Raw genomic sequence first — 14,179 nt, 5'->3', positions numbered from 1 at the left:
AAATAAGAAATCCTGATGTTGCCTAATCTTCCAGACAATCCTCTTGCCATAAGGAAGAGCTTGGAATGCAGTGGTCATCTGTTCTTACTTTCAGTTAAGGTCCTGGATCCTAACAAACAATTTAAGCCCTGATTACCAGGGTTGAATTAGAATTCCACTTCTGCTGCTACTAAAGCCGAGCAGTACGGAGATGCAGTGGCAGGAAAATAAATAAAGATGAGGTGCTTATGCTGGAGGCCTGGTTCTCCTGTCTGTCTGTGGCGCCTGGGCATCTCCTAGGTCTCAGCCCCAGAGGTTGATGATTAGTGATTCAGGTATACTTGGGCACTGGACTTTGAAAAGCTCCCCAGTTGTTTCTATTCTCTTTCTATATTGGCCCAACCAAAATTAATCTTTACTTGTACATCGTGAGCTCTATTTAGAGCTCTGTTACAGAATTCAACATTACAATATAGTAAATTGTTTATATAGGTCTCCTCCATTGGATTTTGAGGGCAGGGATTAGGTCTTAGTTTGCATCCCGTATAAGATCTTTAACACAAAAAAGCTTCAGATCATGTTTATAATAAATATACCTCTTATGCTTTAGATTTTTCTTTAAAAAGTCATTGAAAAGTAATCCACCTAAAATATGCTACAAGTAAAAGCACTATTTATCAAAGTGAAATCTCACTATCACTAGTACAATCTACCACTGAATGTAAAAGAACAGACTTTTTTTGTAGAAGTGTGAATTTTCATGCAAGTAATGAGTTCTGTTTTATATGGAACATACCACATGAAGTCCTCTAATAATTTCTCTAGGTTAAACTATGCAGTTTCCATAAGTATAAACATTTTATTTCAATTAAAGATAATAGAAATACAAAAGAAGTTTTAATAATCAGAGATGATGAAAAATTCCACTGTGTTAATTTTTAGATCTTTAAAATCTTGAGCATCATTCTACTCTGATGAATTTTTATGTAAACAACTGGGAATTTTTTCAAATGCAACCCAATTACCATATATTAAATCCTCAATTGTATTTTCTTTAGAGTGATGATATTACCATAAGAACACTGAACTACAGAGCAATTTAAAAAAGACTATACAAACTAAATTGTAATGTCTTCAATGTCTCAGACTACTACTTTCATCAACCTGATAAACCTACACTGATGATGAATATACCTCAGTTCTCTTTACATTAGTCAATGGGAGACAGGTATCTAACCAACAACCTTCATTCTTAAGCATGAGCATCTTCATGCTAAGTTAATTAGTATTAAAACTTTATCCTTTCATAACCTATAGGCAACAGTAAACATTTAAAGCCATAAATAATGCAGAATTAAAATCTCATGGTTAACATGATTCATTTGGTAATTAGGTGCCCAGGATGTACAGGAGAGTCACGACACAAGCAGGTCTACCTTACAACATGCTCTGCCAAGAAGACAACATAATGTAAATACTTCAGAATATTATCCCAGCCTACTGTTCCACTCAGTGAGTCTACACCCCTCATTTTCCTCGTCTGGTCTCGGTTCCCTCTTAGCAAGGGCACTGATCTCAGTACTTGACTGAGCCTAATCTTTAAGCATCTACACTTCTTTGTACAATGCGGCCCCTAAATGCAAGCCCACTCCGTATATACACAAAACCATGTGAATGGTACTCCTAAGTGACATAGGGTAATTCTGACTACATACATACAGTTCTCACCACACACCCTGACTTCAGCACCAGATTCCACAGGAACGTTTTTAGAGATTAATTCTGTTCTGATGATTGTGTTCAGTGTCCTGGAGATCTGTGTCCTCATTTGAAGAGTTGATGTTTGGTGAGTATAAGATCCAGCTATTGCTGAAGTTTCTCTGTCACTGCAGTTGTGTTGTCTTGATGGGGATAATACTATTAAAGTCCAAGAAAAACGGTCCTTCTTGTTTAGGCAAAAAAGTACTGGGAATGATATTGTAGATCCCAGCAGGTATGTTTTCTAGTTCCAGGTAGCAAAACCCACACCTATATTCAGGGAAAATGAGAACAAGGTTTTCAGGTGATGATGCCACAGAAAGTAAAGTGTAAATTAGATAGCAATCAAAATGCCAACATTACCTGTAGTCACCACTAGATTTTCTCTGAAAGCCATGGGGACCAGGGTCTCCCACCACAGAAACTGTTACAACTTCAAATCCAACACTATATTGCCTAGCAGTAAAAAACAAATTTTTGCTGTTATTAAGTCGTCTCAAACACATACCCAAAATAACTATACCTAAAGTGCAGATGGACTATTAAATCAAGTACATGCTTCTAAAAGCTTCAGTAGGAGGAAACAGCACTCTGAGACACATGCATACTATTTTGACTCTTAATTACAGAAAACACCATTTATATTTTTAAATTGATGCCATAAAGATTAATATTTTATTAAACTTACTTTAGAAGAGACTATTTTTACCACAGGCTCTCAGAGAATAATGTTAAATTTAAATGATAAAATAGTGTATTAGGCAGAAAAAGTAGAACAGGAGAGGACCCTGAAATAAGATCTAAATTTACAGAAATAATTAGCGTATGGTACACATGGCATTCCAAATCAGTAGGGAAAGGATTATTTATGTAGGTGGTGATAAGGTGACAAAAGCTTAGAAAAAAAATTGTTAAATTGTATTTCACACCAAATATAAAATACAATCCATATGGACTAAAAAAAAATAATGTAAAAAATAAAACCATAAAAGAACTAGAAGAAAATATGGTGAAAATTTATTTGATATTAGGGTGAGAGTTCCTGCCCACAGCAAAATAAACCAAAAGAAACAGATCTGATTATAAAGAAAAATTTTTTTCTATGTGAGAAAAAAATTAATCTGGGAAAAATACCTGCAAATATGTGAAGGAGTTAATACCTTTACATACGTACCCTTATTCACGCTTACAATTAAGAAAAACGTGACAAGTCCAACAGAAAAATGGTCAAAAGACATGAATAAATATATGAATAAAGGAAAAAACATATCGTCAATAAACATTTTTCCATATTCAAGCTACATGGTAATGAAATACAAAAGGGCAATTAGGTACCTTATTTCACTTATCAAACTGGTAAAGCCTTTTAAAATGACTGTGGAAAAATAGCTTAGTCTTATCTAAAGGATTATTAGTTTCTTTCGAAATAGTCTGTAATTACAGGAAGGCAAAATTAAGCCTAGTTTTATTTAGAAGCTAGTACTATGTTTATTTGTATTCTCTGTATTTTTTAAACCTTTTTAAATTGTGAAATATAACACAGTGCACATAAAACAAATACACAGCTTAACAAATAATTCATAAAGTGAACAAACACCTGGGTTGCCCCCACCTCAGTCGACAAAACCCTCTCAGCACCGCAGAAGTCCCTGTGTGCTCCCTTCTCATCACCGCCTCTGTCCCCCAGAGCTAACTCGTCTGGTGATCACTTTCCTGCTTTGTCTATAGTCTGACTACCTAAGTGTGCATCCTTCAACAATAGTTGTTTTACCTGTTTTTCATACAAGTGGCAGTCAAGAACAGGTAAACAGTCACATATTCTGTTATGTGGCTTCTGTCACTCAGCCTTGTTCCCAAGACTTACCTATGTTGTGGGGAGCTGTAATTTATTTTCATTGTTATGGAGGACTCTATTACTGTATGACTGTTTTATAATCTTAAATGCCACTGATGAACACTGGCTTTTCTAATTTTTGGCTCTTACACAATTTATTGGCCATTTGGATTATTATGACATGCCTATTCAAGTTTTTGTTTATTTTTGTTTTTATTTTTTAAAAACTGCAGACTTGGGACTTCCCTGGTGGTCCAGTGGTAAAGAATCCGCCTTACAATGCAGGGGACACGGGTTTGATCCCTGGTCAGGGAACTAAGATCCCACATGCCGCAGGGCAACTAAGGCCACATGCCACAACTACTGAGCTCGTGTGTCTCAACTAGAGAGCCTGCATGCTGCAAACTACAGAGCCCACGCGCCCTGGAGCCTGTGCGCCACAACTAGAGAGAGAAAACCCACACGCCACAACTACAGAGACGCCCATGCACCGCAACAAAAGATCCCACATGCCTCAACGAAGACCCCGTGTGCCGCAACTAAGACCCGACGCAGCCAAGATAAACCAAAAATGCAGACTTTTTCTTACTAATGTAGGATATTTACAAATCTTTTTATGTGCTCTTTGTGTCTTAAGTCTTTCCTTATCCTGAGGTTCTTATCTCCTGTATTAGTAATCCACCTGGAATTGATTTTTAGATTGGATGTGAGACAGGGGTCTAATCACCTTTCTGGTATGTGGATATTAATTATTCCAGCACCATTATTGAATGGTGCCCTTTCCTCACTCCTCTTTAATAATAAATTAAGTGTCCATACATATATATATTTCAAAACCCTATTCTGTTCCACTAAACTCATTTTTAATATAACATTATTAATTTAAGAAAGTTACTTATCACAAACCTTGGTCCTCTTAGCTCGATCAGTAGTGGCCCAGTCTTCTCTATATGGAATTGGTAAATGGGGTTATTTTTGTGTGTCTCTTGGAAATTTCCACATCCTCCGGCACTCTGACCACTCCACTTTCCATTAATCTAATAAAACAAACCTTTTTTATTAACAAAACTTCACATTCTATAATTCTACTTTAAAGACAAAATTCCTTTGGGCCTTAAGAAAAAAGAAAAAAAAAAAGCAACTCTCCACTGTGGCTGTATCCTCTCTCTCCAGGCTTTATTGCCACCAGCAGCCAGCATCCCTCTCCAAGTCAGCCCGGCCACTTTGCTACTCTCAGCCCTGTCTCCAGCTCTCAGCCTTCAAGTCTGCCCTGCCAAGAATTCTCCCTAAAATCCTCTTCCACACGTCCAGCCCGCCCTGCAGAGTCAACCTCAAATTCTGCTTAAGGCCTTCCCTTCTGACCAAGGTTTGCATCAGTCTTCTTTCTCTGAATTAATTTTTTCCCACAGAATCACTTAATGGTGCTCACTGAAGAGCTTGTATTCCAACCCAGACTGGAGACTACTCACATTTCCCTTGTAGTCCTGTCAAGTCCCAGAATGTTTTTACTTTGTAAGAAATTGTTAAACATGAAAAAAAAATGAGAAAAGGAGAAAAAGGAAAGGGAATTCTAAGATTTCAATGAGATTATGACCCAGAGAAAAAAATTCTCTTACCTGTTTTGATACAGTATATGGTGAAGGAATCTTTGAAAAAGTAAAGCTGCATGCTGAGTATACCTAGAGTAAAAAAAAAAAAAAATTATTATAGTGATAAAATTTATGCTTATAAAAACACTAAAGTGATGAAAGAATGTTTTGGAAGACTAAGAAATTAGTTGGCGTATATAATAGTCCTGATTCTGTAGGCAGCCTGGCATCAGGGCAGGAATAAACAACTGCGGGTTGGGCAGCTAAGGCTCTGTCTGCTGCTCACTGTATGACTCAGGACACACCACAGTCTCCCTAGGCCTTGGCTTCTGCATGTGAAGAATGAAGGGGTGAAAGCAGCTCCCAAAGTCCCTTTCGTCACTAAAAATCTATTCAAATTGAGCTTCTTGACTGATCTACGACAGATTTTGATCTATGCAGAACAAAATTACAATGACCTTCCCAGCTACCTGAGAGCCATGTTTATAGGCAATCGATTTCCTTTCACTAAGTTCAAGGTCTTCTTTTTTAATTCAATAAAAGTATTATGTAGACTAAAGGAGCTTTTATTGCTCTGTGAATTTATTAGTCCAACATACCAAATTACCTCAGGACTAAACTACTACTCTAAGAACTAAAATGTTCATTCAAAATGTTATTCAAAATAAAAATTTTACCATTCAAAAGCATTATTTTCTGCATGAAGCATCATCATAATTTAATACTGAATTGTTATACAGATAAACACACACTCAACAATATATAGATCAATCTTTATAAATAAACCTTTTTTGTAGATAATCCCACTTACAAAGCAGAGATGTTATGTACCTTCTATTATTGTTCTGTCATGTTGGTTTACTTACCCGGACTGTGTAATGGATTGTGTTCTGTTTTTCATACTGAGAAACCACTAATGTAAAGGTATGGGTCCCAGGTGTGGTTAGCTTTATCTTAGTCAAATAATGAGGGCTGTTAATTCGAATCCCATCAATGTACGGAGGTGGATCAGCTGCAAATAAACAAGTAGGTTTACAGAAGACAGGACTTTATTTTCTTTAGTTTTTAATTTAAGTTGTATGGTTGATGTAGGAAATGGATGGACAACCCCTTAATTAATTCATCTTTAAAATATAACGTACTAAAGAATTACAATTTCAATTTAAAACTTTACAATTAAGCAATTTAAAACTTTAAAATGAAATAGTTTCTAATAAATAAAAAGAGATCTTTTGGAATACATCCAATGAGGTATATGATAATCCCTGCTATTTGCACTATGTTTTATTTTTCTCTCCTGGTAGAGGATTTTAAAATCAAGATTAACTTTTTTCTTTTAAGGAAAATTTTTAAAAAGATACAAAGAAGTATATAAACAAATATCTATTTCCCACCACTCAGAATTAAATTAACATATTTTTGTCACACTAGCTTCTTTATAAAACAAAGTTCCTTTCAACCACCACCCTTAATATTCCATTCCACTCTGATGGATTTGATGGGCATCCTTTCAGACTTTCTCTCTCTCTCACACACACACACACGAGCATATATCTAAAAAAACAGACAGTATATGTCTTATCTTTCATTTTTCACTCAAGTTTTTGAGATCCATGTTGATCTACATAGATACAGTTTATTCCTTTTAAATCCATGTGAACAGTATTATATGCCATCATATGAATAGGATATATTTTATCTATACTCCCTCATCTAGTTATTCAGACAATGTGGCGATTTGGATTATTTCCAATATTTTGCTATCACACACAATGCTGCCTGTCATATTCTTTCACAGTCTCATGAATTAAGGCTGATACAATAAAATCATTTCATGCATGTCAATTAAGTCATTTAAGATCAATGCTATATCACTGAGGTTATTTAGGAACACTGAATATTTATAATGTAATTTGTAGAAAAAATTTTAGTATCTCAAACAGGTAATAAGTCTCTCAAGCTTAGAGGTGGTGCGATCTAGTGTGAAGGGGAAAAGAATGGGCACGTCTGTGGTCCTGAAAGGTGTGACCTACGTCTCAGTTTACTCTCCTGTCAGATGGAGAACAGTCTGATTTACCTCAGAGTATTGTGATGAAAATAAAACTATAAACCAGAAAGTATCCTGAAATGGCAAAGTCACTATGTGTAAGAGAGGAAGCATTGTTTTTTAAAAAATCCAAGTACAAAGAGTAACAAGTTGTTGAAATTCAAAAGCTATGTAACATGTTAATGCTAGGAATATACTCACAAAATTTGTGCTTTTTTGGTTATATAATGACCAACATGAAAAATGGAAAATTTAGCTAGTTTAACTTGACATTTATCACTGGACCTACAGTGTGCCATGCACATCCCAGAAAACCTTGGGATACCCTCAGTGCAGCATAATGGGGGAGAAGGCCATGTTTTCCTATGATCAAGCAAAACGACCTGGACAAAACCACTTTTGATCCCATCTCCCCCCATCAGTGCCCATTTCTCTGCACAGCCTTTTTGAAAGAATGGTCAGTGATTGCTTCCTTACCTCAGGCCATCCTCAATCCACTCCACCTGGGCTTCCAGCCCAACCTCTTGCCAACTCTTGTTCTTGTCAAGGCCAACGATGCTGCCAGGGCGCTAGGTCCAACAGTCTCTTCTCTAGCCTAATCTCACTGGACCTCAGAAATAGCAATGGGTGGAGCTGTCCACTCTTTCCCGCACGGAGTATTTTCTTCCTTTGGGTTATGTGAAACCTTACTCTGTCTCGTCAGGTACTCTGTTCAAATTCTTCTGTGGTAACTTGCCCTCTGCTCAACCGTAAGATGCCAGAGTCCAAGGGCCAGGTGCTGGGTGTTCATCTCTGAACCTACAACTCTCTCCGTAGGTGATTTATATACAGTCCTACCTTCAAATGCCTTCCTTATCCCCGACTCCTCCGTCTGTACCTGCGGCCCTACCCTTGTCCCAGAATTCTGCTCAAAACCCCAACTGCCTACTTGGCACCTTCACTTGGAGAGCTAACAGGGATCTCAAATTTAACAAAACCAATAATTAACTTTTGATTTTACTCCACAACAAATCTGCTCCCTCCCCTGCTTCCACCAACATTTACATCTCAGTCAATGTTACACCTTTCTATGGCTCAAGCCCAAAACACAGGGATCATCCTTGACTCCTCTTTGACCACACATTAACCCAAGTCCTGACAACCCTAACCAAACCCAAATCAAACCCTAACCAACCCAAACCAAAGTCCTGACAACCCTAACCAACCCAAACCAAATCTGTCCACTCCCCATCTCCACTTTAGCACCCTCAGTTCAAATCACCATCACTTCTCACATAAATAAAATCACCTAATTGGGTTCTCTGCTTCCATTTTTTGTCCCCTCCAATATATTCTACAAAGAATTTTCTTAAAAAAAAATCAGATAACGCCATTTTCCTGATTAAGACCCTCCAAAGATTTCCCATCGCACTTAGAGCAAAATCCAAACCCTTTCCTGAGCTGATAGACCTCCTGTGATCTAAGCCTGCATACCTCTGACCATTTCTGTGATACCACACTTCCCAGGTCTCCTGGCCTTTCTTCTGTTCCCAGAAAACACCTATCTTTCCCTCATTTTAGGGTCCTTGCACTTGCTGTTCCCTCTGCTTATAATGTTTTTACCTCTACTTCTAATGCTTTTACCTCTACTTCTTTGCATGACTGACTCCTGTTCGTGATTCAGAGTTCCTCTTATCCCTTCTCAAAGAGGCCTTCCATGGCCACCCAACCAAAGTAACCAATGTGACCCTATGCATTTCTTTACAAATATGTGTCACTATCAGGTCTTTTTTTTCTTATTGTTTGTCTCCCAAACTAGAACATAAACTAACAGCTCCTATCATGAAGTGATAAAAAAATTTTTTTTAATGTGAAAGCAAAATGGTCTCAACACAGTATGTTAATGCCTTAGGGAAAGATTTACTTTGCCTGGCAAGAAGGTTATCACAGAGAAAATAACATAAACTGGATCCTAACCACATTCATTACGCAGAATAGGGTAAAAGGAATATGTGGGCAGAGGGCAGGTAGAAGAGATTCTCGGCAGAAGAAACTGTGTGAAAAGAGGGGCAACAAGGGCAGGGTGTGTTCAGGAGAAGCCAGACCCACTGTGAAATGCTGGGGCATGAGATAAAGGGGGACAGTGAGGTGAAGGCCAGAATATAAAAAGCCTTAGACATCAAGCTGAAGAGCTCGGATTTTATCCAAGAGTCCATGGAAAACCACAGAATTTTTGATCAGGGAAAAAAGATAGGATTTAAATTTTAGAAACAAAGCTCTGACAGCAATGTGCAAGAGTGCAGAAATCCCAAATTCCTGAGGTCTCTAAATTAAAAATAAATCAAAACAAAACACACAAGTAGCATAAATACCTACCCAACTGTTTGAGTAGTTTCTATTAGTCTATCAGCATAATTATTAATTTCTGCATATTATCTACATAAAATTTGTCATTTTCAAATTAATCACACAAATAGAATTTTAATGTTTGTTTGAATGTCTGTTTACTAAACATACCTGGGTAATAAACTTTTTTCCCATCCGTCTTGTATACAACCATTGTGATAAATTCTCGATTATTTGCAAAATCATCCTAAAAGCACAAAGAGTCCGATATGGTTAGGAAAATGGGCTCAAAATGCTCCTGTGTGTGTGTGTTTGTGTATGGAGGTGGGGAGGGAAGGGGAAGGAGATTATTTCTAAGTTTAAGAGCATTTCTATTTAGTGTTATTAAAAAATGTCATTTTTCTGAATTAAATTGTCATTTCAATAGATGACCATATTGTATGAAGCAGGATACTAAAAAAACCACTCTAAAGCCATTAAAATTATGGTTACCCTTTATAAAAGCAGGTCCAATGAATCAACATTTCCAAACCCTCTTTAGCATATTTTTATGTTAATATTCTTAAGATCTAAGCATATAGAATCAACACTAAAACCCTCTCTAGAAAGCATAAACTCCCTCATATTTTTCTTCATAGATGATTTTTGAATGAGATTTTAAGTGTATAATTATAAATGACCAATTTCCTTTGAGGAAAATATTCATTTATCTAAGTAAACACTATTTTCAAGCCACCTATATAAATGAAACAGGCTGGTGATCAAATTACATATCTTGCTCACAATGGTCTAATTATGTTTAAAAGAATTTCTGTATGGGATATAAGAAGGGTATCAGTACCTTGTCTGTTATGTGTCTACTAAGCAAAACCCAAACCGCAGCGCCCCCCTGTGGACACTGCACCTCCAACTTGTACTGGGGATTGTTGGCCAGGCTATAGGCATCTTTCACAGGTCCTTGCTTTGCATCCCAAGTGCTAAAGGACAAAATCAACAAAGAAAGTAGTAATTAAATTTCTCATAGAGCTAAACTGAAATACTATTTTTGTTTTGTGTTTCAAATACAATTAGGTTATCGGGTTTTCTTGTTTTTTAAATTTTTGGCGTAACCAAGAAGCATATACAGAGAATATTACACGATAGTCATCTGTGGGCATGACAAAAAGAGAGAGAATACTAGTCTTCCCAAATAATTTTATTTTAAATGGAAAAAGGGAGACTACTATAAAGCATATTCTGAAATGTGCAAAAAAGTTACCTGTGAATACATGTTGATTCTTTAAAAAGACCTGGATTCCAACTCAAATAAATCACATCATAATACTGGCAGAGATCATCCCATGAGATCCAAAATATTCCTGAAAATCAGACGTCTTTGTTAGTCTAAAAATCTTAATGACTTGTCAGTTAAGTACATTTCACACTGTTAAAGCATGTTATTTATTTAAAGATCAAATATTATTAAATTAAAAAGATATTTACCATTGTCTATTTTCTGAGCTGTTCGAGGATCAAAGTTTAAACACTTTTGCAACTCTGGGGTCCAGTTTTTTACATCGTTTTCACTATATCTTCCTTTCCAACGTAAATGACTCCAAGGATTTTTCAGTTGGATAAATCGCAGCCCCTATTTAAAAAAACAGGAGATAACGAAGTTGCAAAACAGTTTTACCATATTTTTATTAGTTATATCATTCTCCAAGCGAGGATGCAATTTGAATACTTATCCATTCTTTTCCCTACAAATAAATGTGAAATTACTATTCTTTAATCAATACTTCCCCGAATCCCATATCTGATCAAAAACTATAAATGGCTACCTATCCCTAGAGCTATGCTGTCCATATGTAGCCACTAATCACACGTGATTAGTTATATTAAAATTAAATCGGGACTTCCCTGGCAGTCCAGTGGTTAAGACTCCGAGTTCTCAATGCAGGGGGCACAAATTTGATCCCTGGCTGGGGAACTAAGATCCCTCATGCCTCATGGCACAGCCAAAAAAAGAAAAAAAAAAAAAATTGGTATCATGTAATTCAGTTTACAAATCAGTTCCTTAGTCACAGTAGCCACATTTCAAAAGTTCAAGGACCAAGTGTACTAGTAGCTAAATGCATCGCACAGCACAGACACAGAACATTTTCATCATCACAGGAAGTTCTACTGGGCTGCCCTGCCTTAGAGCATCAGGTATTTCCTGTCCTTTCAGAGCCTACTCTACCCTGGTCTCAGTTTTCCAGTACCCATGCCCCCACGTATTTGGCTCTAATCGAGCCCTTCCTCTCACAGTCCCACAAATGATCCTTATTCAGTTTCACCTCTAAATGCCCTTGCTCATACTGCTCCTGTTTCTGGAAGGCGCTCTCTGATCCCTTTTAGATCGTCTTTAGCTTCGTTCTCCACTGTCTCTCAGTGAAGACTGAAGCAATGAAAAGAACATGAACTTTGGAGTCCTAATGAAATGGGACCAAATTCCAGCTCAACTATTTATCAGCTTTATGGGCCTTGGTTGGTCATTACTCTGAGTTGTTGTGAAGATTAAATGGAGTAACATATGCAAAGTTTCTAGCACTTAGCAACTTCCTTCTCATTTTAATTACTACCTCTCCTTTAAAGTTCATAGTGCTAACAATCTGTATTACGTTAGTTTACAACAAATAATATCCTATCTTATAACGTTTCCTACTTGTGCAAATGCAGGAGTCTTGTCTCCCCAGTGCGACTGTAAACTCCTTGAAATGGTAACACTATTATCCTTTTTCAGATGTCTCCACTGAGTTTATGGAACACAGTATGTGCTCAGTAAATACTGGGCATGTCTACAGAGTTGATTACATTAATTCAGAAAAACAAAAGAGCCTGTAAATCCAAAAGATTTGTCTTATTTCAAGGAGTCAACTTAGAAAATTGAGTTCTTTTTCTAATGATGTCACAAATCAAACTATTTGGAAGACATTTGAAAAAAAACCCCATTCCTTTGCTATTTCAAATGTGGCAAATCATGGCCTGGGGAAGATGTGATTTCTGGACATAAGCCAGACTAATTACTCTCAGGCCATATTCCCTAGAATCTCATTAATACAGTTTCTGTTCTCAATCTCTTCTACACCATTTGTGCCTCACCCTGCCCCTGCCACCCATCAGCCAACAAACATTGAACTCTAACTCCATTCAAGGGCACTTTTGGTGGGAATGTAAATTGGGTCCAGCCATTATGAAAACAGTATGGAGATTCCTCAAAAAATTAAAAATAGAACTGTCATATGATCAAGTAATTTCACTTCTGGGTATTTGTCCACAGAAAACAAAAACACTAATCCAAAAAAGACGTATCCACACCAATGTTCACTGCATCATCATATATAAGAGCCAAGATATGGAAACAACCTATGTGTCCACTGATGGATGAATGGATAAAGAAATCTGGTATACATATATACATTGAAATGTTAGCCATAAAAAAGAATGAATTCTTGCCATTTGCAACTACATGGATGGACCTAAAGGGTATTATGCTAAGTGCAATGTTAGAGAAAGATAAATACCATATGATTTCACTTACGTGTGGAATCTAAAAAACAAAACAAATGAACAAACATAACAAAACAGAAACAGACTCCTAGATACAGAGAAAAAACAGGTGGTTGCCAGAAGGCAATGGGCTGGGGGGGATGAATAAAATAAGCGAGAGAGATTAAGAAGCAGAAACTTCCAGCTACAAAATAAATGAGTCATGGGGATGAAATGTTCAGCACTGGGAATACAGTCAATAATATTGTAATAACTTTGTATGGTGACAGATGGTGACTTATTGTGGTGATTATTTTAAAACATGTAGAAATATCGCATCACTATGCTGTGCACCTGGATCTAATGCAGTATTGTACATCTATCATACCTCAATTTAAAATAAAAAATAAAATGTATAAAAGAATAAAAAACAAGCAGCCTTAATCATTACAGAATAACTGACACATGGGATTGATACTGTGTAAACAATGTTAACTGATTTTTAATAAGGCTATTATTTGAAATGTTTACTGAAATTTAACAACTTTTTAATGTTTTGTTTTCAAGTCAAACCACAGGTACCTATTTTTCTCTTAAATATGTTGTTTTTCTGGTTTCCCTTGAACAAACATAACAAACAGTCTTATTACTTGAAGTAAATGATACATCTTTACAGAAATTTTCCTCATATTCAAGCTTACTTTCATACTGACTGTTTCATTATCTAAATTTAAATCTCTTGCCAGACACATTCATTAACACCTATCTCAAAGGATGTTCTAACAATAAAATTGTTACTAAATAATAGCAACTGTTATTCCCAATGTTTTAATTGGTGTTTGTGGCAAATTACATTCCTGAAACAAACACAAACCTCTCAGCTTATTCAATTTCACATAAATTTTTGTATTTTTTGCTTTATGTAGTCAATTTTTATGCCACTTTAAAAGGAAGAGACAATTCTACACAGAATGTTTGGAGGCACCACAATGGGGGCTGATTTAGAAAGCTTTGAGACTATAAATCTTTAAATGTTGCAGCAGGTCCCAATTGCCTTTGTAATTCATACAGCTCCATGTGCCACATAAGAAAATCAGACTAATTAATACACAGTAGTACTCTGTTCTTGCTGATTAA

General features: G+C 36.4%; 1 protein-coding gene across 3 annotated transcripts in view; it reads right to left on the bottom strand.

Annotated features, from left to right (window-relative positions):
- Nucleotides 1–818: 818 nt before the first annotated feature.
- Nucleotides 819–14,179, bottom strand: part of CAPN7 (calpain 7) — a 37,134-nt gene continuing 23,773 nt past the window's right edge. For 2 of the 3 annotated variants that reach the window (XM_082392661.1, XM_082392660.1), the window contains 9 exons: nucleotides 11,015–11,159; nucleotides 10,791–10,890; nucleotides 10,374–10,509; nucleotides 9,704–9,779; nucleotides 6,027–6,172; nucleotides 5,188–5,250; nucleotides 4,478–4,608; nucleotides 2,101–2,193; nucleotides 819–2,007 (listed from right to left, as the gene is read on the bottom strand). In XM_082392661.1, coding sequence (XP_082248787.1) covers nucleotides 1,863–2,007; nucleotides 2,101–2,193; nucleotides 4,478–4,608; nucleotides 5,188–5,250; nucleotides 6,027–6,172; nucleotides 9,704–9,779; nucleotides 10,374–10,509; nucleotides 10,791–10,890; nucleotides 11,015–11,159 — 1,035 coding nt within the window. In that variant the 3' untranslated portion in view covers nucleotides 819–1,862. The remainder of the gene's footprint in view (nucleotides 2,008–2,100; nucleotides 2,194–4,477; nucleotides 4,609–5,187; nucleotides 5,251–6,026; nucleotides 6,173–9,703; nucleotides 9,780–10,373; nucleotides 10,510–10,790; nucleotides 10,891–11,014; nucleotides 11,160–14,179) is intronic. The other variant, XM_082392662.1, reaches the window with a different exon arrangement.

This window comes from Balaenoptera borealis, assembly GCF_965194805.1.
Source record: "Balaenoptera borealis genome assembly, chromosome: 5".
NCBI classification, from domain to species: Eukaryota; Metazoa; Chordata; class Mammalia; order Artiodactyla; family Balaenopteridae; genus Balaenoptera; species Balaenoptera borealis.
The sequence above is the reverse complement of the archived record's forward strand: the minus strand, read 5'-3'. Positions and strand labels throughout refer to the sequence as shown.